At 51.6% G+C, this 24,056-nt stretch overlaps 1 protein-coding gene across 1 annotated transcript; it reads left to right on the forward strand.

The window, feature by feature from the left end:
• The first annotated feature begins 19,887 nt into the window (after positions 1 to 19,887).
• Positions 19,888 to 20,820, forward strand: LOC141730237 (olfactory receptor 14A16-like). Its single transcript, XM_074547667.1, has one exon. It carries the CDS (start codon positions 19,888 to 19,890, stop codon positions 20,818 to 20,820), a length of 933 nt encoding a protein of 310 aa, XP_074403768.1.
• Positions 20,821 to 24,056: the final 3,236 nt, after the last annotated feature.

Genomic DNA, 24,056 nt, shown 5'->3' on the forward strand with positions numbered 1-24,056 from the left:
TATGGAACAGATCACCTTGAGTGCCATCCCCGGGCACCCACAGGATGGCCCATGGATCAGAGCCAGCCAGCGTGGATTTAGGGGTGGCAGGTCCTGCCTGACCAACCTGGTCTCCTTTTATGACCAGGTGACCCACCTGTGGATGTGGGAAAGGCTGTGGATGTTGTGTGCCTGGACTTTAGCAAATCCTTTGACTCTGTCTCTGACAGCATTCCCTGGAAAAGCTGCAGCTCATGTCTTGAGCAGGTTCCCTCCTCACTGGGAGATTTAAGAGCTGGCTGGAGGCTGGGCCCAGAGAGTGGAGGGAGTGGTGCTGCTCCCAATTGGTGTCCAGGCACTGGTGGAGCCCCCAGGGATCTGTGCTGGGCCCAGTCCAGTTTAATATCTTCACTGATGATCTGGGTGAGGGGATCGAGTCCACCATTCACAAATTGCAGATGGCACCAAGCTGGGTGTGAGTGTGGATCTGCTGGAGGGCAGGACAAGAAGACACAGCCTTAAGCGGCACCAGGGGAGATTCAGGCTGGGCAATAGGAAAAAGTTCTTCACAGAAAGGGTGAGTGGGCATTGGAATGGGCTGGCCAGGGGGGAGGTGGCAGAGTCACTGTCCCTCTCCAGTGGCACTTAGTGGCATGGTCTGGGTGACAAGGCAGTATTAGGGCATTGGTTGGGCTTGATGATCGCAAAGGTCTTTTCCAGCCTATTTGATTCTGTCATTCTGTGATAATTGGGACACTCTTGGGCCATTGTGACACTGCAGGGCCTCGTGGAACTGAGAGGACCATGGTGAAACCCTGCAGCCCCACAGAACCAGGGGTCCACTGTTGTGCTGTGAGGCCAAATGGACCCAGGGAGTGCCCCATGACACTCTGGGTCCTCGTGGAACCACAGAGGCCATTGTGACACTGCAGGGCCTTGTGTAACCATGGGGTTTCACTATTTTGACACTGCAAAACCAAGGAAAGCATTGAGGGACTCCAAAGCCCAGCAGAACCAAGGGGCCATTCTGACACTGCGGGGCCTCATGGAACCAAGGTGACATTGTGATACTGCAGGATCCTGTGTAACCAAGGGACCACTGTGACATGATGGGGCCTCAAGAAATCTGGAAGAACGTTGTGACACTGTGTGGCCTCATGGAAACAAGGAGTTCGTTGTGTCACTGAGAAGACTTGTGGAACCACAGACACCATGGTGACAGTGTGGGACCTCATGTGACCATGGGGCCATTATGACACCCTGGGGCCCCATGGAACCAAGGGGCCACTGTGGAACTGCAGCACCAACGAGAACACTGTGACAGTGTGAAGCCCCATGGAACCAAGGAGTCCATTGTCACATTTTGGGGCCCCATGGAACCAAGGGGACCAGTGTGACAGTGCAGGGCCTGGTGTAACCAAGAGGCCATTGTGACACTGAGGGGCCCCATGGAACCAGATCATCTTTACAGATGACACAAAACAGGTAAGAGTGTTGATCTGAGGGAGAATAGGAGGGCTCTGCACAGGGCTGTGGACAGGCTGGATGCTGGATCCAGGGCCCAAATCCAACAAGGTCAGGTTTAACAAGTCAAAGTGCTGGGTTCTGCACCATGGCCATAACAACCCCTGCAGTTCTACAGGCTGGGGACAGAGTGGCTGGACAGCAGCCAGGCAGAAAGGGACCTGCAGGGACTGATGGACAGCAGGCTGGACATGAGCCAGCAGTGTGCCCAGGTGGCCAAGGAGGCCAATGGCTCCAGGCCTAGATCAGGAACAGTGGGGCCAGCAGGAGCAGAGCAGGGTTTCTTCCCCTGCACTCAGCACTAGTTGGGCCACACCACAAGTGCTGTGTCCAGTTCTGGGCCCCCAATTTAGGAAGGACATGGAAGGGCTGGAGCGTGTCCAGAGAAGGGCAACAAGGCTGGTGAGGGGTCTGGAACACATGTCCTGTGAGGAGTGGCTGAGGGAGCTGGGGTTGTTTATCCCGGAGAAGAGGAGGCTCAGGGGAGAAAAGGCAGCGTCAGGGAAAAGGACGGACTTGATGATCTTCAATGTCTTTTCCCAACCTTGCTGATTCTGGGATTCTCTGAAACCACCCTTAGAGCAGTTGCAAGATGAGCCCTGGGCCTCCTCTTCAGAAGCTCCAGCAGCCCAGGTCCCCCAGCTTCTCCTGCCAGCCCCAAAGCCCATCCTGTCAGTCCTGCAGAGCCTCTGCAGCTCCTCCTCACTGCCCAGAACAGGGAGCCCAGAGCCAGACACAGCAGCCCAGATGTGCCCCCCTGGCCTGGGGTGCCTCTGGCAAGGGAGCAGCACCAGGCACTGCAGGAGCCTGCAGACAATTCCTGCAGCACTTGTAGGGTGGTCCTGATGGACAAGGGACGTTCCCATGGTGCCAAGTCAGGAACTGCAATGGGGAGTGGGGCCAGAGAGGAAAGGGCAAACAGGGATGGGCTCCTTGCAGGGGAGGGAACAGGGCTGGGCAAGAGAAAGAAATTTCTATCAGGAAGAGTAAAGAAAGCAAACTCTCCTCACTCACCTCCTTGTCTTTCTCCTTCTCATCCTCCCCCTCCTCCTCCTCGTCCTTCTCCTGTGCCTCTTCATCATCCTCCTCCTCCTCCATCGCGTTCTTGTCTTCCTCCTCCTTGTCCTCCACCTCCTCCTCGTCCTCCTCCTCCTCATCAGCCTCCTCATCCTCCTCATCCTTCTCCTCGTCCTCCTTCTATGCACATCCTCATCCTCCCCCTCCTCCTTCTCCACCTTCTCATCCTTCTCCTCCTTCATGTCCTCATTGCCTTCCTCCTCCTCATCCTCCTGGGGCGCCTCATCCTTGTCCTCCGCCTCCTCTTCCACCTCGTCCTCCTCCTCCTCCTTGTTCTCCTCCTCCTCCTCATCTTCTTTGTCCTCATCATCCTCCTCCACCTCCTTCATGTCCTTGTTCTCCTCCTACTCCACGCCCACATCCTCCTCCTCTTCCTCCTACTCCTCCATGTCTTCATCCTCCTCCTTCACCTCTGCCTCCTCCTCCTCCTCCACCTCTAAGTCCTCCTCCTCCATGTCTGGTCCTCCTCCTCCTCTTCCTTGTCTTCCTCCTCCCCTTCCTCCTCATCTACCTCCTTGTCCTCCTCATCCTCCTCCTCATCCTCCACATCCTCATGCTCCTTTTTCTCCTCTTCACCCTCCCTCTCCTACTCATTCTCCTCTGCCTCCTCCTTGTCCTCCTCCTCATCCTCTTCTTCGTCCACCTCCTCATCCTCCTCTTCCTTGTCCTCCTCCTCTGCCTCCTCATCTACTTTCCCATCCTCCTCGTCCTGCACCTCCTCCTCCCCATGCTCCTTGTCCTTCTCCTCAACTTCCTCTTCTTCCTCAATGTCCTGGGGTGACGTTATGATGCTTGTATCCACATTCATCTGTTCTGTGCCTTTAAGACCGGCTTTGAAGAGTGGAAGTTTTGTTTGGGTTTCTCTTATCAGGGACACAGAGACAAGCAGTAATAGGGCTGTTTTCACTTCTTGCTTTCAGCTTGCTGCTTTGCTTGCTCTCTTTTTCTGCTCTTGCTTCTGCTCTGCTTTCTGCCTCTGCTTATTAGCTAGTTCTAGCTAAACAGTCCACACTACTTCCTGGACTCTTTCTCCCTTCCTGTTTCTGTGACCATCTCAAACCTGCTTCGGACTGGGACGTGGGAACAACAAAGGTTCGGCTGCAGCAGCTGCCCCAGTGCCGGAGGGACTGAGAACAGAGCAACCACCCCCAAAAGAGACTTTCTGATTTTGTCATCTTTCTCAGAGCGGTGTCATCTGGTATTGTTCATTTTGTGTGCTGGGGGGTGCTGTGCCTGAAATAAACAGGTTCTTTCCACCTCTCTCCAAGGAATTTTTTCCCGAACCGGTTGGGGGGAGGGGCCGTGTGGGTTTTGCTTTCTGGAGGGGCCCTCCTTTGCAGATTCTTTAACAAATTTGCCCTAAACCAGGACACTCCACCTCCTCATCTTCCTTCTCCTTCTCCTTCTCCTTCTCCTTCTCCTTCTCCTTCTCCTTCTCCTTCTCCTTCTCCTTCTCCTTCTCCTTCTCCTTCTCCTTCTCCTTCTCCTTCTCCTTCTCCTCCTTCTCCTTCTTCTCTTCCTCCACCTCCCCATCCTCCTCCTCCGCGCCCTCCTCCTCCACCTCATCTCCTCTGCCTCCTCCATGTCCTCGTCCTTTTCCTCCTCCTCCTCCTCCTTGTCGTCCTCCTCTTCCTTCACATCCTCCTCCTTGTCCTTCTCCTCCTGTTGCCTTCTGATACAAGGCAGGCGGCCTGGTTTCAGGAAACAGCACGGCGACCCATTTCCCCAGGGTCGCTCGGGCCTAAGAAACACGCGGACACCAATATGGTGGAGGATCAAAGGCCTTTATTCTCTCTTCTCATGGGGTTTTATAGTCTAGGGGGCTTCTACGTCAGGTGGGGGTCTGTCTTTACCATCTATGGTTAGTAGGGGATGGAAAGTTACCTGGGCAAGTGGAAAGTTACTGGAATCCAGTTTAGGGGGCTACATTCCTATGTTAATTTTCTTATCTAAGGGGACAGGGGCCCTGTCTTCCCGTAACATCACGAGATCTTCCGAACGCCAGGCCCTATCTGCTACATCTCCCCCCCCTTTTTCACAAATGAATGAGGTAGTCATACACTGAAATGAGGTATAAGGTTGCAGTTCGATAGGGAAAAGGGGATTTGGTACATCTAAGTTTTTTGCCAGTCAGGGTTAGGACTTGTGGCTGGCAGTGTTCCCTGGTTGGATTCGCCGCCCGATGAACAGGATGTTGGCCCGTTCCAGGTGGGCCTGAACGAATGAGACCAGCTTGTTCAGCAGGCAAGGTCCGAAGGTAACCGCTAGAAGCAGCAATGCCAATGGACCTATTAGGGTAGAAATCAGAGTGGTTAGCTATGGTGATTGATTGAACCAGGACTCGAACCAGCCCTGTTGGGCTTCCCTGTCCTTCTGCCTCTGAGCCAGTCTGTTTCTGAGTTCTGCCATGGAGTCTCTCACGACTCCTGTGTGGTCTGCATAGAAGCAGCACTCCTCTCTCAAGGCGGCACACAGGCCTCCTTGCTGCATGAACAGGAGGTCCAGACCTCGCCTGTTCTGCAAGACCACTTCCGAGAGTGAGGAGACTGACTTCTCCAGGAAGGAGATGGATTTCTCGATCCTTTGCAGGTCCTCGTCGATGGTCATTTGCAGCTGGGACAGTCCTTGGTGCTGTGTCGCTAGGGCTGAGACACCCGTTGCCGTTCCTGCCGCTCCTAAACCGAGCAACATCGCAATAGTTACACCTGTTATTATTTCTCTTTTGTGGAGCCGGCTGGGTTCCTCAAAAAGGTGGTACACTTCTTCATCTGAGTGGTACAGGACCCTAGGAACAATCAGAACTTGGACACAAAAGTCGTTAGAGTCATCAAATTTGGCGAGAGACACACAGGGACTCACTCCAGATCGCTGGCAAACCCACATCCCAGGTGCGGATGGGACTACCCACTTATTGTTTTTCCTGTTGGGCTTGACAACTTTGGTGCAGATGTTGCCTCTCCGCCTAGCTAGGGTTTCATTGCCAAAGCATCTGCCCTGGCCTGTGACCTGGCTCAGGGTGATCCCTTTGCGAGGGGTTTCCCATCTGCACTGGTGAGGGACACCAGCTGTGGAGTAACTGAAGGGAGTGTTTAAAGCAATTCCTTCATAAAAGGGAGGTTTGACATCGTAGCAAAGCCAGCAGGATTCGGTTAGGTTAGGGTTGGATTCATTCAGGGATATAAAGGTAGCTTCTAACATACGAAGGATTGGGTCTGAGTACGATCTGGCTGCACGGTCTGTCTGAAAGACTTCCGCATGGCTGGTTGGGACTTTGCTAACTCTAGTGGGTAGGGTTTTAGGGTAGGTTGCGTTTTTCCCTTTCAGCACGCTTTTAATCACTTTGTTTGGTCCAACCGCTCTGCCATTGCACCGTAAGCGGGGATGCAAAATTGACCGCTCCCTGTGAGGGCACAGGGCACGAGGGTCTCCTGCTCCCCTGGGGGTCGCCGTGGCTGGGCCGCTGCATCAGGGTGTCTTCCCGCAGCTCCTACAGATCCCTCTCGGGCATGCCCGGAGCGAAGATGCTGCCAGGGAAAGCTGTGCCGGCTGGGGACAGCTCGCTGAGTTGCTGCCTTTCCCCAGAAGCCTGGACTAACGCGGTCGTCCCGCCACCCCTGTTTAAATAGAATCCACCCCGCCCCATCAAAAAGCATGCGGCTTATTTGCGTAATATCAAAAGTGAACAGATCATTATTGTTAGAAAGGTCGTTCACAAACGTGGGTACTACAGCTGAATTGACTCCTCTTTCTGAAATCGCTTTGGCTTCCCTTAGGTTAACTGGGGTATATGCCCCTCGTTGGTTTCCCTGCGCTCCGGCAACCCCCACTGGGAAAGCGTTCATGGGGGCTGCCGGCGCTCGGTCCCTACAAGCTGTCTTTGTTTTTCCCCAATCGGTGAGTTTGTGTTGTGACCGTTTCCCGATATTGTTTAAAGCTTTATTCGGTTTCGCTTGAAACCATATTAATTCTGCTCTCTCGGTTTCCGAATCCCAGCCGGGCTCGGTCCGACCCCGCTCCTGCCTTCAGGGGTGGTGCCGTTCCTTCTCCCTGCGCTCCCCCCGCCTGCTGCTGGGAGAGGTCCTTGCCCTATAAGGACCTAATTTGAATAGAACGCTCTGATTGGTCTCCCGCTCCACTGCGGGGGCCGCCCCTTCTCCCCCCTCGCCCGTGCATGCGTTGTCAAGCAGACTGACTGCATCTCCGCCCCCCGCCTCTTCCCTTCCGCCCTTGCCATGTGGTTCGGCGCCATCTTCAAACCCATACGGCGGCGGCGAGTCCCCGCCGGTCCCAGCGGGGTCCGACAATCTGGCCGCACTCCGCGCCCCCTCTGCCTGTCCCCGGCAGAAGAACTGCGCGTGCCGCTCTGCCTCCCGCGCTGGGCTGGCGGCCGGCGGGGAAGGGACGCATAGAGAAACCGCGGATTTTTCGGAAGGTTCCGTGGGGGGGCTGGGACCCGGCGGGCTCCGCGAGAGGGTCGGGGGGTCCCATGGAGGTTCCGGGGGGTCTCCTGGGGGCTCTGGGGGGCCTGGGCTCAGGCTCGGGAAGGGGTGGAACGCTCCCGGCCCCGGCATATTCCCGCATTCAATCCGATCGCTCTCAGACACTGTGTGCGTCGCGGCCCCCGCCCCCCGCTTTACTGCAAGAAATAAACGTATATGCGCGACTTTCCACGTCTCCTGTTCTTCTAATGCCTTGTGTAGGGCCTCTTCTCCTTTCCCCCACGCTTTGAGGCTTTTACCACTGCCTGAGGACTTAGTATCCTCTGCTAAGGCGGCAGTGCGCTTCTCCCACACCTCCCAATATAAAATATTTACTGGACGTTCGATCGTCCCCAGCTCTAGGAGCCTTGCAATAGCAAGATTAGAATTCCTGAGCTCACACTTAATTTTACATTCTATCCTAAACTGTGCATGCATATCTGATACGACCTTTGCATAGGATTCCATGTTCCTTGCTGGTCCGGTGACGTCTCCCCACGCTGCAGTCGGAACCGGCCGCTGGCAGCCGCTGCTTCCTGTCCAGGCGAATCCCCGTTCCCCGGGCGCTGATCGGCTTCCCGGGTTTTCAGCACCAGAATGTTGCCTTCTGATACAAGGCAGGCGGCCTGGTTTCAGGAAACAGCACGGCGACCTATTTACCCAGGGTCGCTCAGGCCTAAGAAACACGCGGACACCAATATGGTGGAGGATCAAAGGCCTTTATTCTCTCTTCTCATGTGGTTTTATAGTCTAGGGGGCTTCTACGTCAGGTGGGGGTCTGTCTTTACCATCTATGGTTAGTAGGGGATGGAAAGTTACCTGGGCAAGTGGAAAGTTACTGGAATCCAGTTTAGGGGGCTACATTCCTATGTTAATTTTCTTATCTAAGGGGACAGGGGCCCTGTCTTCCCGTAACATCACGAGATCTTCCGAACGCCAGGCCCTATCTGCTACATCCTCCTCTTCCTCCTCCTCCTCCTCCTTGTCCTTCTCTACCTCCTCCTCCTCATCCTCCTTCATGTCTTTTCCTCCTCCTTCTCTCCTCTTCCTCCTTGGCCTCCTCCTCCTTGTCCTTCACCTCCTCCTCTTCCTCCACCTCCTCCTTCTCCTCCTTTGTGCCCTCCTCCTCATCCACCTCCTCCTCATCCTACTCCGTGTCCTCTTCCTCATCCTCCTCCTCCTTTACCTCCTCATTGTCCTCCTCCACATCCTCCTTTTCCTCGTCCATCTCCTCCTCCACATCCTCATCCTCCCCTTCCTCCTCTTCCTCGGTCTCCTCCTCCTCCTCCTCCTCCTCGTCATCCTCATCCTCCTTGTCAACAGGACAGGAGAATTTCTCCTCCCTCTTCCCTGTGGGAGGCTGAAGCCCAGCTGCCCTTTTTTTCTGGTGCCTCCTCCTCTCCTCAGCTCAGGATGTCAAACTCCTCAAAAGCAGGAAAATCCCCATTCCCTGTTTCCATGTGGCTGCAACCTGGAACATTCACTCAGAACAAAAACTTTCTCACAGACCTGCTGAATGACACTGGGAGCAGGTTTGTGAGAAATGGAGGAAAATGTGTTTTGATAGGAATTCAAGTTACAAAATCATTTCTTTCTGTCACATTCATTTTCAGTCAGTTGCAGTTCTGTTTTCAGAGTGCCGCCTGCTCAGCTGATTGTGTTTGTGTCCTCCTTTCTCTCCTGCCTCTCTTTGCCTGCTCTGTTTTTCTCTGGGTGTCTGTCTTGACCCAGGGCAGCTCCCACCAAAGACCCTGCCCTGATTTAATTCCCAATCCATGAGCTACAACAACCATGGGTGAAGTTATGAAGGCTGGCAGTGAAATGTCACTCTAAGATCTTGCTCCACTTGGCTTTTGGCTCCTTCTTAAGAGCCAAAAGGCTCCTGCCTCAAAAGGCAGGAGCACCTTTTCCTGGCAGGGAACTAGAATTCCAGCCCCTGGTAGTGTGTGCCATGGATCCCAGAGGGGCATTCCCGAGGCTCCCAGGGTGCTGCTCCTGCTGTGCCACCCAAGGAGCTGGGACAAGGTCCATCAGCTCTGTTGGTTCTGCAGTGCCACAACGGCCCCAGGTTCCATGAGTTTCCCTACTGCCCACAGCGGTTCCTTGGTTCCCATGATGCCCTGCTGCTGTGTCACCATGGATATTTGGTGCCATGAAGTTCATCAGTGTCACAATGGACTCCCTCGCTCCATGAGCTTCCACAGTGTCACAATGGCCTCCTTGGATGGGCAGTCTCACCATGGACCATTGGCTCCATGCAGCCCCGCTGGGTCACCATGGACTCCTTGGTTCCATGAGGTTCTGGAGGTGTCTCCATGGTCTCCTTGGATCCACAGTGTCACAATGGACCACTAGATCCATGTGGCCCTGCTGTGTCACCATTGCCCCTTGGTTCCATGGGACCCCAGGGTCACAATTGACTCCTTGCTTCCAAGTCACCCCCTCAGTGCCAAAATGGCCCATTCATTCCATGAGGAACCCAAAAGTTTTGTTAGAAACATTGAGCAAATCCTGCTGAACACACCTGGGAACATCTGTTTGCATTCAAGAGAGAGGTTAAAGGTGAGGACAGCACCAGCAGCTTCCATCTGCAACAGAGTCAAGGCAAAGGACAGGGACAGAGAATTCAGCTGCAAGACTCAGAGAATTCTGCTTCCAGAGATCATTTCTGCTCACACTGGCCCTTGGAGAAAGGTGACACCACTCCAGGCAGCCTGGACTGAGCAGGTGGTTCCTGAGTGGGGTTGTTGTTTGGGAAACCTGCTCAAGCCTTCCCGTTCTTTCCTTCCTAACAGGAAAATTTCTCCAGGGGATGTGTGCAGGCAGAGCCCTGAGGAGAGCAGGTGGGACATGGTGCAATGGGCTGGGACATGGAGCTGCAGAGCTCAGGGGACATGGATCTGCTGCAGGGCACAGGGATGTCAGTGCCAGGTGGGCCATGTCAGACATGGTGAGAGTGGGGGTGAGAAGCAGCTTGTCCAAAGAGGGTCAGCCCTCAAGGGGTTCATTCTTCTCTGTGCCCAGACCTCCTATGGAGACATTCAGCAACAAGATCATCTAGGGAATGCTTCTATCGGCTCTTCTCTGAACTGGAAAATAAAAAAATACTCGCTTGATTAAAGAAGAAAAGTCATGAGATGCACTTTGAAATCTTTCTCTTGAAAAGAATTCCAAACTGACTCCAGTGAGCTGTTTAAGTCCTGAAGACCCGAAAACCATTGAAACTAGAGAAAGAGCTCCAAAGTGCTTTCTGCATTTTAATGAAACCTGTGGTGGAATAGGGGCTGAGTCCAGGACCCTCAGGCACTGAGAGAAGGCTGAAGAAGCTGCTCAAGGAGTCAGCAGCAAAACTCAAAGTCCTTTGGAGCGTCACTGGACCCCACTGAGGGCAGGGAGTGCCAAAGGCTCCCCAGGGACTGCTGAGAGCAGATCCTTGAGGCCAGGATTGCAGGGAGCCAAAGGCTCTGAGCAGGGAACTGCAATGCTGAGCAAGATCTGGGCTGGTTGGAGGAAGCAGAAAGGCCAAGCCCTGAGCCCAGCCTGTGACAGCAGGGCCCGTGCCTCACGGGTGGCTCAGGGCTGTTTGTGGGGCACTGGGATGTGAGGGGCAGCAAGGACAAATGTCATAAACCTGTGTGACACTCTAGATCCTCATGGAACCAAGGGGCCAGTGGGATACTGTGGGAAGTTGTGGGACCAAGGGGATCATTGTGGCACTGTTGGGGCCCATGGAACCAAGGGGGCAGTGGGACACTGTGGGGCCTCATGGAAACAAGAGGCCATTGTGAGCCTGCTGGGCTGTAACACCCCAGAATGCTGAAATGCTGGGGGTAACCAAAGGTTCCTTTCCTTGAGTTTGGGTCACAGGAGAAATACCAACCAGATATTCTCAACATGGGCAGATGCAAAGAATATTCTTGGTAGGAAGGGACCCACAAGGATCATCAAGTCCAGCTCTTAAGTGAATGGCCCACACAGGTATTGAGCCCACAGCCTCGGTGATACCAGCACCATGCTCTGACCAACTGAGCTAAGAGGTCAAAATGACACAAAATTTTACTGGCAAAATACAGGCAGTCAAGGAACTATGGCAAATGTTTTAATACAACATCCACTTCAACATAAACCTCTTATCATATTAATTTCATTGCCTTAGTCCATTTAACCTGAAAACTGTTAACCCGTAAGATATTAAGTTACACAAAAATGTTCCATGGAAGTAGGATTAGAAGGAGAAGAAATAAAGAACAAGAGAAAGACAGAAGATCTACAGAAAGACGTGCACATAGGTACCAACTGCTCAGGTTCCAGCCTCAATAACAAAGGAACCACAGGAGAAGCCAGGACCCAGACCCTGGGCTGGCCTCGTGCTCTGGCTTTTAACACCCTGGCCCTCATGGGCCCGCCCCTGGGATGGGACTGCCAGTTGCTTGTCCAGTCAGAGCCAGGGTAGCGCCAGCTGGTAGTGTGTGATTGATTGACAGCTGGGCCAACTAGAGGTGGGTCAGGATAGCCCCTGCTGTGTGATTGACAGCTCTGCCAGGCCAGGGGCTCTGTCCCGCCATAAACCAAGGCCTGACCCAGCCCTGGCCCCACACGGGCATTCTGAGCATCCCAAGGTGTCTCGGGACATCAATCTCATCCAGCCTCTGACAGTGTCACCATGACCCCTTAGTTCCATGAAGTTCTGTAGTGTCACTGTGGTGTCCTTGGACCCGCATTGTGACAACTGACCCATGGTTCCATGTGGTTCCATAGTGTCACTGTGGTCTCTGTCAGAGACTGGATGAGATCGATGTCCCAAGACATCCACAGGCCGAGCACTCAGATGTTTCTGAGTGACTTACTCAGCCGTCCTATCTCTCTTTTCCCTCGGGGGCCCCTCAATACATACTGTATCCACTGATGCCAGCAGGTCCTTGTCTGTCCTTGCAAGAGGCAAGCTGAGACAAGCAGAGCCCCTCCAGGAAAATCCTGGGATGCACCTTGGAGGTCCGTCTATCCCCTCTGCCCCTGTGGAGCCAGAGAAGTACCATCTGGGGTGCCAAAATATTTTGCGGAGATATAGCCAGAAACTCCACAACTTTGTGGAAGTTGTAAAGCCGGTATGTTTATTATTACAGTGCTGGACGCATGCAGAGATTATGCTCCTTAAAAGGCATGCATACCTCTGGGAACTTCAGGTCCCTTTTTATCCCCATCTCAGATACGTATGCATACAATTTCACAATAGGATAATACATATTCATTTTTACTAATTTTGCATGACATTTGCTACTGGTTTTTCTTTATCAGAAAGAATTCCTAGGTCAGGTTGACTTGCTCACACAGCAGTCTCTGTCTCTATCATCCTCTGTCTCCCCCCCTTATCTCTGTCCTTCACTGAGCAACTTTACTGAGCCTAGGTTCTGCAGTCAGGCTAAATAGCTATGGTTTCTAACCACAGACTCAACTCAAAAATGTACATTTCACCTAAATCAAAATTAATTTCTACCCTGGAAAATTTCCACTTTGTCTCACACTACAGAACCTCATGGAACCAAGTGTCAGTTGTGACAATGGAAATCCAAGGAAACTATGGTGTGAGTATGGAACCTCATGGAATTAAAGAGACCATTGTGCAACTCAGAGGCCCTATAGAACCAAGAGTCAATGATTAAACAGTGGGGCCCATATAAAAAGCAGCCATTGTGACACAGAGGGGCTGCAGGAAGCCAAAGGACCCTTGTGACTATGTGGGGGCTCATGAAACCAAGAAGCCATTGTGACATTGCAAGACCTCATGGAATCAGAGAACACTGTGTCAATGTGGGGACCCATGGAATCAATGGAACATAGAACAGGTCTGCCTAGTTTGGACTCCTGGGGGCTGTCAGGTCCCACTGAATTTGACATGTCAAGGTCTACTTCCCATCTGATTGTGAAGCACTGGGGCTCTGTGCTTTCCTTCCTATGGGAAAGAACTGTTTTTCTTGTCTAGTCACCCATGGCCAAAACTGGGATTCTGCATCTAAAATTCTCTATATCCAAGGGTTACTCCTAGACAAAATCTGCCCATACAGTCAAGTCTGGTTAGACTTGGCCTCTGGTGACTGCCTCTCATCTGCCCCTGCACCGCTGGGGCTCACTTGTTTCCTTTCTATGGAGACCATTGTGACACTGCAGGGTGTTGTGGAACCGATAGGCCATGGTGACACTGCAGGCCCTTGTGGAACCTGTTACACTGTAGGAACTTGTGGAACCAAGAGGAACATTGTGACCCTGCAGGGTACCATGAAACCAAGGGGACACTGTGACACTGTGAGACCTCATGGAATCAAGAACATCCCTGTGGCTCTGTTGGGCCGCATGGTCCCAAGGGGCCGGTGTGAAGCAGCAGGGCTTTGTGGAACCAAGAGGCCATTGCTGCATTTCAGGGCCTGGTGGAGCCAAAGGGCTGTTGTGATCCTGCAGGGCGCTGTGGATCCATGGAGAGCATTGTGGCATTGCAAGGCCCCTTGGAATCATGGAGACCCTTGTGACGCTGTGGGGCCCCACAGAACCAAAGTGCCATTGTGACCCTGCAGGGCCTCATGGAAGCATGGGGCCATTGTGACACTATGGGAATTTGTGGAACCAAGAGGAACGTTTTTGCACTACTGGGCCCCAATGGAACCAAGGGCCATGATGACACAGAGGGGCTTCATGGAACCCAAAGACCATTAGGACACTGTGGGGACTTGTGCAACTATGGAGACCATTAAGATCCTTGTGCAACCATTAAGGACTTTTGTAACTAAGGGGACATTATGACACCTTAGGGCATCATGGAAGCAAGGAGCCATTGTGACACTGCAGGGCCCTCTGGAACCAAGGGAATACAAAATTGGTATGGCTGCCTTGGTCTCCCAGGGGTCACCTGACAGGTCTGGCTGACCTTGGAATGTGGAAGGCCACTCCCATCTGCCTCTGAAACACTGGGGCTCTGGGCTTTCCTTTTTATGGAAAAGAACTGTCCATCTTTTCCAGGTATCCATGGCCAAAATTTGGATTCTACCTCCAAATTTCTTATAGCCAAGGATTGCTTCCAGACAAAAGCTACCAGGACAGACAAGTCTGGTTGGTCTTTGACTCCTGAGTGCCAGAACTCATCTGTTTTCCAAGCACTGCAAAGGGCTCTGTGCTTTGCTTTGGATGGAAAAAGTCATCTTTCTCCAGGCACAAATGTCTTAAATTAGGATTCCACATTCATAATTTTGAATATCCAAGGGTTGTGCCAAGCAAACCTTCCAGGACAGACAGGTCAGGCTTACTTTGACCTCTGGTGGTTGCTGTTCATCAGCTCCTGAAACATGAGGGCTCCATGGTTTCCTTCCTATAGAGACCAATGTGACACTTGGGAGTCCTGTGAAATGAAGGGGCCATTGTGACACTGTGGAGCCTCATGGAACCAAGGACATCATTGTAGCTCTGTTGGGCCACATGGTCCCAAGGGGCCAGTGCACAGCTGTGGTGTAGTAATTAGCCCAGCTGAAACTCAGAGTCAGCCAGATTTTACCCCAAAAGAACTGGGTGTGAGTTTCAAGCCCTGGGAATTATTTGTTTTACTTAGGGTGAGCTTGAGCATTCTCCCATAAGCCTTTAATATTGCTATGCTAACTTGTCCAAGTTCTATTCCCCTGTTGGTTACTGGTTTCCCTATATGGTTATTGTTCTAGAGTGTTCTATCCACAAGTGTACATGTTGTTGCTTCCCCTTTGACTCAGGTCTTTGGATCCTGCCCCTCATATTGTTCTAGACTTCTCCATGTTTATTGTTTTTTACCCTGTTAATAAAGTTCCTTTCAAACAACTCCATTGATCCTGCCCCTTTTCATTTTTGCAACCCTCATCCTGAAGTCAGGGAACCAGAGAGGTTTCTCTCAGCCAGCTTCACTGCGACATTTGGCACCCAAAGAGTGACCCTGACATTCAGGGCTCCCTGTGTCAGTCACATCAGCTGGGGTTAGCTGATGGATAGGCCAGCACTCCCTGGGATTTTGGATCGTGCTGGGCCCAGCAGATTCATCATTGCTTCGAGAGACCTTGCCTAGGATCTGCAGGGGCAACAATGATTTCAGCTGCATAGGATTACAGGTGGGTTTGGGGAAATGCAAGACATTTATTGCCCATTTTGCCACTGTGTTTTTACAATATGAATCCACGTCCCATAATTGATTTGGATAGTTCCGGTGGCTCTTCCCCATAAGGCAGAGAAAGAGAAAAATGGGCAGCCAGATGTCCAAAGTAGAAAGGAGCATATATGGATGCTTTAATTCTCACTGATCATGATATAATATTTTCAAAGAAGAAATTAAAATCAATCATGAGGTGGATCATTAAAAACTTTCCAGACGCCTCTGTTGACGAAGTCCATACCACTGAATTTTGGGACTCAGTAGGAGTTAAATTGTACAAAGTTTCAATCAAAAGGAACCCCATTGAACCCCGCATGCTCCCAATCTTCCACACCACCCTTGACCAGCAATAGTGTGTTGAAAACTCAATCAGTTGGTCACTCCTAACCCGGGACCTCCCCCCAAATCTGCCTTTCTCAGACCTTCCACAATGGTCCAAGATGGCAATGGCCACGCAGTCTTGGAGCATCATACCCTGGAGAGTTAAGATGGAAGGAGCCTGAATGTGGCTCAGGACCCCGACCACCCTCCTCCATCCTAGCTCCTCCACTTCCTGCTGCCACAACCTTCTCTTCCACCCTGAACAAACCTCTACACTCTACCCCCAAAACTTCAGGTGATGCCCCATTGTCAATCATTCCACCTTCACCCTTGTCCATGCCTGCAGAACTCCACCCCGGAAGTCCACCATCCTAGATCAAGGCCCTTCCTCCCCAACACCTGACAAAATGGCCATGCCCTTTGCCTCACTCTCTGTCAACAATATACCTCCATGGTCAAAGATACTAAGCCCAACTGTCACACTATTTCTAACCCAAATATTTCTGCTCCAAGTTATTCATCCTCCCCAGAAGACAGTTTGGACTCCTCACAGCCACCTCACCACTCAACCCCAGAAGATCCCTGGGAAAAGAAGAAGATAGGGAAATAGTCTCAAAATTCCTCATTGCCCCCATATGTTATGAAAGAAGGGGGCAGAATCCCAGGTATCAGCCACTGGTTTACAGGGAAATCAAGGATCTGTGTAGGGCAGCTAAAGACCATAGGCAGGACTTACCTTGTTTTAATGGCCTAAAGAGGGCCATGTTTACGGCACATGTCTTAACCCCCTATGATTTAAAATACATTATGACCATGTTGCTGTCACTTACAGAATACACCCTGTGGGAAGGGGGATGGAAGTCTTTATTAAATCAATTAATAGCAGACTATGCTAATAATGAGGCAAGGGCAGAATTGACAATCAACCATCAAGCTGGAGAAGGACAACACAGCCGACCAGATGATCAAGCAGCAGGTATCCCCAGAAAAGTATTGGATGATATAAAAGAGATGCCTTTGCAAGCTTTAATCCAGGTATTGGATAGTAGCATCCTCAATGTGGACTACCTTGGGTGGCTGCAGCTAAAGCTTTAGGACAATTAGACCATCTTGGATGCCTGTTAAGTAAGCAAACCAATGCTACTTCCTTCACATTGAGCGGCCTGCTCTCAGACACAGAGACCATCAGACATGCCACCTTGCAGAACAGTGATAGAATTTCTATTCTGGGCACATGGGCATGGCAGTGTAGACTCTGAGGGATGTCTTGCATTAACCTCTCCAGCCACAGTGAATCAATCCACAAGAGCATTCAGGTACTGAAAGAAGGGTTCAAGAAGCTTCAAGTCAAAAACAAAGACTGGGTCAAAAAACTCTTCCAATCCAAGGGACTAAAGGGTTCGATGATGTCGAGCTAAAACAGGACTATTAATTCTCTTAGTGGTTCTTGCTGTTGTATTGTTAATTGTCCCATGTTTGTTTGGATGATTTTAGAAAGTCTTACAAAATTCTTTCAGTTCCATCTTTGTTGTAGAACAGAAAGGGGGAAGATACCCAACACAAGATCCTCATGGATGCCTTGAAGGAGAGAACTGGCAGCCAGGATGGCACAAAAACCTCTCAGAGACTCAGTGCAGGAAAGAAAGTTGTCAAAACTACCTAAAAGTATTCTTAAATCCATAAAGCACCTTTAAAAACCTTGAGTATCTCAAGGTATTAATGAGCCCCACTGAGTGTCAGTGCAAAGCTCTCCAGGGACTCGTTAAAGCAGATAATTGGGGCCATGATTGCACAAACCTCTCACAGAGTCAGTATCAAAACGGGAACACCAAGTACCTTAAAATAACTAAAGTACCCTGAAGTATTAATGAGCCCCAATGAGTGTTGTTACTGACAAAGCCTCTCCAGAGACTAATTACAGCAGATAATTGGATGCCATGATTGCAGAAAGCTCTCAGAGACTCCAAGGCAAAAGCAAAACCCGAAGTCCTTTGAAAAACCTGCAGTCCCTGCAGGGAGCATTCAGGAGCTCCCAGGGCCATTCCTGAGCAAGGCTCCCCAGGGACTCCTTCTAGCAGATCCTTGAGGCCACTGGGATGTGGGCTAGGGGGGGATGCTGAGAGCAGGACAAGGAGCTGATGGTGCCCAGCCTGGCTGGGGCTGTGCCAGGAGGCCCCAGAGCCTCAGGACAAGGTGTCTCCTCACAGCCCTTGGTGGCACAGACCCTGCTGCTGTGCCCCAGGGCACCAGGACTTGGCTTCTCTTTGTCCTCACCTGTCATCAGTGCCTCCAGTTCTCTGCTCTGCCTGGGGCCTGGGGACAATTTCTCAGTGGTGAACCTCGGTGGGACCCATTAAAAGTCCAAGAAACTTTGGAGTTGGATTCTGACTTGGAGTTCTGGAGAGGTTTCTTCAGCTCCCTCTCAGGGACTGATGTTCAGGGCCTGAGCATAAAGCCCCAGAGGCTCATTAAAGTCCTTGTGCTGTGTCTGTGCTGCTGAGCTGGGCTGGGCTCCTGGCACAGAGGCAGCTCCTGGTAACCTAGAAGAGCTTCAAAAGTACATTTCTCTTGATGAACAGCTCTTCTGCCAGCCCAGCAGGGCTGGGGCACTGCCTGCAGCCACCCCAGGCACATCACAGAGGCACAGAGAGCTTCAGTCAGTCAGGGCTGGGAAGGTGCTGAGAAGTGCCTGGGGCAGAATCACTGCCAGCCCTTGGCACAAGAACCTCTGGCTGCAGGACAATGCAGCTGCAGCTCCTGGAGTGATCTCCTAAAGCTGGGACATCCCAATGCCTACAGACTCTGTGAGTACAACTCTGGATATTTCTGGTGCAAGGGAGGTGAAACTCTGACATGCTTAGGGGTTCTGATCCGTCATAGAATATTTCCAAGTCAAGGATTTTGATAAAAATGAAAAAACTTTCTAAGACTATGTAGTCAGTTTCCTACTATTGCAGAATGAAAGGTAGTGGGGATGAATATTAAAGGTTGATTATGAAGTATTTAATATGAATTTTGACAAGTGCCTGAGACATCTGAACTGTTACTTTTTGTCATCAGTAGGTTCACAAGAGATTGCTAATGTGCTTTCAATAGGTTAACAGGAGATCCCTAATGTGCTTTTAGCCACTGTGCCCAAGGACCGCAGCAGCATCACCTTTGCTCTTAACCTTCAGGCTCAGTCTGGGCTGTCCTTTCTCCAACCTGCAAACAGAGCCTGCCCCCAGCCACTGCCCTGCAAACAGGTAGGGTTCTGTCAGACCAAGGAGCGTGCACAGAGATTTGGGGTCTGTGAGTGCTGGCACAGAGAGATCAGGAACAGGGAAACACCTGCAGGAGGGAAATCTCCAGGAAGCAGAGAGAAAATCAGGGAATGAGAGAAAACAAAACCCAGCAATGCTGTGGCAGGGAGAGTTTAGAGATGCTCACAGGATCCCCTCCAGTGCAGCCCCTCCCTCTGAACAGGCCCCCTCCCTCCTGTCCCCCAGCCAAGCCTCTGCCCTCAGGGCCGGGGCTCCAAGGTGTGCAGCCCCTCCTGTGCAGGCAGAGCTGCAGCAGAGCCGTGGGGCAGCTCTGCAGCCCCGGGCCCAGTTCCCTCTGCAGAGCACAGGGCTGGGAGCAGCTGCCTGGCCCTGGGGGCTCTGGCAGGGGGCACAGCTGGCTCAGGGTGACGCTGTCCCCAGTGCCCGGCTCTGGGCAATGCTGTCAGTCCAGCCAGGGAAGGAGCTGCATCTCCCTTCATCTAATGCCAAGGACACTTGGAAATATCCCCGAGATTTCAGTCCAAGCTGGGAGCTTCAATCCAGGGTGCAAACCTGTCCTAGAGCATCTCTGAGGTATGAGATTGATGGGGAAAGGCAGAGGTGTTCGGACACTGAAAATGCTTCTGGGTTGGTGAAGTAAGCAATGTGAGTCCTAAGCTACAATTGTGGAGCTGGGCTGTGGTGGATCCATCTGCTCTCAGCAGTACCTGGGGGTTTTTAAGAGAAACGTGGAAGTGTGAACATCCTCCATATGAGAAAACTGAAAGAATTTTCTCAAAGAAACTCCAAACAGAATCAAGTGACAGAGCATCTCCCCTCACTCTCTACTCATCATCTTGTCACACAAAATTCCCTCTGTTCTACTGGACGGCAGCAATTGAGCTGAGGGTTTTTGATATCCAAGAATATCAGGAGAGGCATGGGGGGAGATTAAAAAGAAAACCTCAGAACTCTTAAACACAAAAGCATGTCCACATATGATACAGAGGATGGTATATGAGAAATGGCTTTGATTTTGGTTGCAGCTATCTCCTCTAACACTACACTTTCCTTTTCTCCATGAACAGGTGTCCATGTGCAGCCACAGCAAATGTCCAACAGCAGCTGCATCAGGCACTTCCTCCTGCTGGCATTGGCAGACACGCGGCAGCTGCAGCTCCTGCACTTCTGCCTCTTGCTGGGCATCTCCCTGGCTGCCCTCCTGGGCAACGGCCTCATCATCAGCGCCGTAGCCTGCGGCCACCACCTGCACACGCCCATGTTCTTCTTCCTGCTCAACCTGGCCCTTGCTGACCTGGGCTCCATCTGCACCACTGTCCCCAAAGCCATGCACAATTCCCTCTGGGACACCAGGAACATCTCCTACACTGGATGTGCTGCTCAGCTATTTCTGTTTGTCTTCTTCATTGGAGCAGAGCTTTCCCTCCTGACCGTCATGTGCTATGACCGCTACGTGTCCATCTGCAAACCCCTGCACTACAGGACCCTCCTGGGCAGCAGAGCTTGTGCCCACATGGCAGCAGCTGCCTGGGCCAGTGGCTTTCTCAATGCTGTCATGCACACAGCCAATACATTTTCCCTGCCCCTGTGCCATGGCAATGCCCTTAGCCAGTTCTTCTGCGAAATTCCCCAGATCCTCAAGCTCTCCTGCTCACATTCCATGCTCAGAGAACTTGGGATTATTGTGGTCAATGTCTGTTTAGCTTTTGGCTGTTTTGTGTTCATTGTTTTCTCCTATGTGCAGATTTTCAGGGCCGTGCTGAGCATCCCCTCTCAGCAGGGACAGCACAAAGCCTTTTCCACCTGCCTCCCTCACCTGGCTGTGGTCTCCCTGTTCCTCAGCACTGCCATGTTTGCCTACCTGAAGCCCCACTCCATGTCCTCCCCATCCCTGGATCTGGCCCTGTCACTTCTGTACTCGGTGGTGCCTCCAGCCCTGAACCCCCTCATCTACAGCCTGAGGAACCAGGAGCTCAAGGCTGCAGTGCAGACACTAATGACTGGATGGTTTCAGAAGCATTAAGCTGCTTGCAGGTTTCTGCAAGTCACTTGAACTAAAAGTTATGTTTGACAGTACTTGGGTCTGGTGGTTTCATTCCTTTGTTTTAATTTTTTAATATTGTCCAGAAATAAATGCCATTGAGCCATTTCTCATTTCTCTCCATATTCACTGTGGCCACAGACTGTGCCAATGAGGACCTGTGCTCTCAATGGCTTTAAATAAACTAAAGGATGTCCCAGCAAAGTTTTCTGCAGAGATACCCATTTTGTTGTTGTCTCTGGAACTGCAGCAGCAATGTCTGTGTGCAGAGCTGGAAGCAGGTTAGGAACAGCACAGCAGTTCTGCTCCTGCTGGCTGCACCATTCTTGATCCAGGCCAGGAGCCATTGGCCTTCTTGGCCACCTGGGCACACTGCTGGCTCATGTCCAGCCTGCTGTCCATCAGTCCCAGCAGGTCCCTTTCTGCCTGGCTGCTCTCCAGCCACTCGGTCCCCAGCCTGTAGTGCTGCAGGGGTTGTTGTGGCCAAAGTACAGGACCCAGGACTTGGATGTGTTAAATCTCACCTTGTTGCAATTGGGCCCTGGATCCAGCCTGTCCAGGGCCCTGTGCAGAGCCCTCCTACCCTCCAGCAGATCCACACTCCCAGCCATTTTGGTGTCACACCACCTCCATGAGGTCCGAGGGTGTCACAATGGTCTCCATGATTCCACGAGGCTCCCAATGTCACAATGTCCCTTTGCTGTCACGAAGTCCCTTGGATCCTTGGGCCCTGCAGTGTCACAGTGGATCCATGGTCCCCCAAGGCCCTGCAGTATTACAATGAATCCTTGGTTCCATGAGGTCTGGCAGTAGGTCAAGGAGAGCAGCAATGCTCTTCTTGGTTCCACAGTGTCCCAATGGCCTCTTGGTCCCAAGGGTCACCACAGTGTCAAACATGTTTCCTTCAGTCCATGAGTCTCTGCAGAGCAACACTGGCCCCTTGGTTTCATGGGGCTCTGCAGTGTCACAATGGCCCCATCATTGCACAAGGTCCTGCAGTGTCACAGTGGCCTCCATGGTTCCACAGGGTCACACAGTGTCACAGGGGTCCCTTGGTTCCATGAGGCCCCAGAGTGCCCCAGTGGATTCCCTGATGGCTCAGTGTCATAATGGACCCCTGCTTACACAAGATCTTGCAGTGTCACAAGGGACCCTTGGTTCCATGGGGCACCAGGGTGTCACAATTGTTCCCTATGTATTGTTTTTGCATTAATTGACATTTGGTGAGGAGGGAAGAAGCCACACATGGAAGTGATTATTCTGAGAACAGCTGTTGAGAGCTTCGTCTGTGCCTAACAACAACAATCAGTGACTGGTTTTGAAGACTGACACCTCGTTAAACCACTAGACAGCTGAACACGCCTCTATGAACACCCATGTTAAAAACAAGCAAACCCCAGGGAAAGCTCTCTCTTCCTTCCAGCCTGGGAACAGGTAACAAGGCCAGACTGGCTGCTCAGATGGGCCAGGCCGGGTGTACCCTGCTGTGCAGCTGGGTCCCTTCTTGGGGAACCTGCCAAACTGTCCCGGCAGAGACAGGCACCAGCAGCTGCCAGGCAGGGGCAAGGGGGCCATCAGCCTGTGGCGTATTCCAGCTGAGATCTCAGCCATTTCCCCCCAGTGTGGTCACTGCACAAGATCATGTGGCTGAGGCCAGAGGCGGCCTTGTAGCCCACACAGAGAGTGGCCCTGTGCCTGGAATTGAATGCAGCAGGGGCCAGAGCTCGGCCATGGGGCTGATCCTGACACAGCCCCCAGGGCAGCCTGAAAAGTCCATCACCGCAATTGCTTCGGCTGCTGCCCAGCAGGGATCACATGACCATCTGCAGGCCCCAGGTGAGATATTAGCTCTTTCAGTGCATAGATAAGGCTTACAGACCTTCAGTCCTCCCTTAGGTGATAGAAAAGAACAGAGTGAAGACATGTAGAGAATATCATGAGACATGAAGGTCAGTAAGAAGAAGTCAAGTCCCAGATGGGAGGGTTGAGGAAATGCCTCAGTCCTGGGCTGAAATCTTCTTGGAAGTTAATAGAGAAAATGTAATTGATACATCAGACTCTTTTTTCCCTGGAGCTCATTGAAAATATGTGGGGATGAAGTGCTCAAATTGTAGATATGAGCAAAGGCATTTATGCTAAAGCAAGCAGATGCTGAATTAGCTGTGATCCCATGAGAAGTTTGAACAGAGAGAGGAGTGATGAAGACCCTTTGGCCCTAGGAAAAGAGGAAGACCTCTGTTCCCAGAGATGAAAATCATCTCAGAGACAGATAAAGGAATCTTTTGCTCTTTAACAGGTCATCGTTAAATTAATACTCCATAAGTGAACACGGCCCATAAACACAACTGTGGGAAGGCTGTAAAAAGATGGGAGGGACTCACGATTGCAGAGTCCTGGGCAACTGCTGGTCATGGAAATTAAAAGCCATGAGATAACTGTTTTCTTGTGGAGAATTTTTCATAAAATGACAAGAGGGACTCCTCTCCCTAAGTGAACTGAAGAAAGAGAATTCTAGACATGATAAATTGACTGAATTGTTTCTGTATGTTATTAGTGGGAAAGGTTGTAGGGGGGAACAGAAGTGTTCTAAAAGTTATATTCTGATTCTTACTATTTTTTCTTTTAGTTACCGTTAATAAAGTTTTCTTTATACTCTTTTAAAGTCTTAAGCCTACTTTGCCTTCCTCTAATCCTATCTCACAGCAGAAAATGAGTAAGTATATTCTAGTGGGGGCACTGGCATTTAGCCAGCACTGAACCCCCCACACCTTTGTTCCACTAGTCCCTGCAGTGTCAAAATGGCCCCTTGGTTCCATTGGGTCCTAGGGTCTCACAAGGGTCTCCTTGGTTGCATAGTGTCACAATGGCCCCTCGGTTCAACAAGGCCCTGCAGTGTCACAGTGGCCTCCATGGTTCCACAAGGACCCAGAGTGCCACACTGCACTCCTTGCTTCCATTCAGCCCCGCAGTGTCACAGTGGGGCCTTGGTTCTACAGTGCCTTCAGCACGCAGTGTCACTGTGATCCTCTTAGTTCCACGAGGCCCTGCAGTGTCACAATGGGCCCTTCCTGCCTCAGGGCACTGCAGTGTCACAGTCATCACAGAATCACAGAATTAACCAGGCTGGAAAAGGCCTTGGAGATCAGCAACTCCAACCTGTGGCCTAACACCACCTTGTCACCCAGACCATGGCACTGAGTGCCACATCCAGTATTCCT

Source organism: Zonotrichia albicollis, chromosome 9, assembly GCF_047830755.1.
Source record: "Zonotrichia albicollis isolate bZonAlb1 chromosome 9, bZonAlb1.hap1, whole genome shotgun sequence".
Lineage (NCBI taxonomy): Eukaryota > Metazoa > Chordata > Aves > Passeriformes > Passerellidae > Zonotrichia > Zonotrichia albicollis.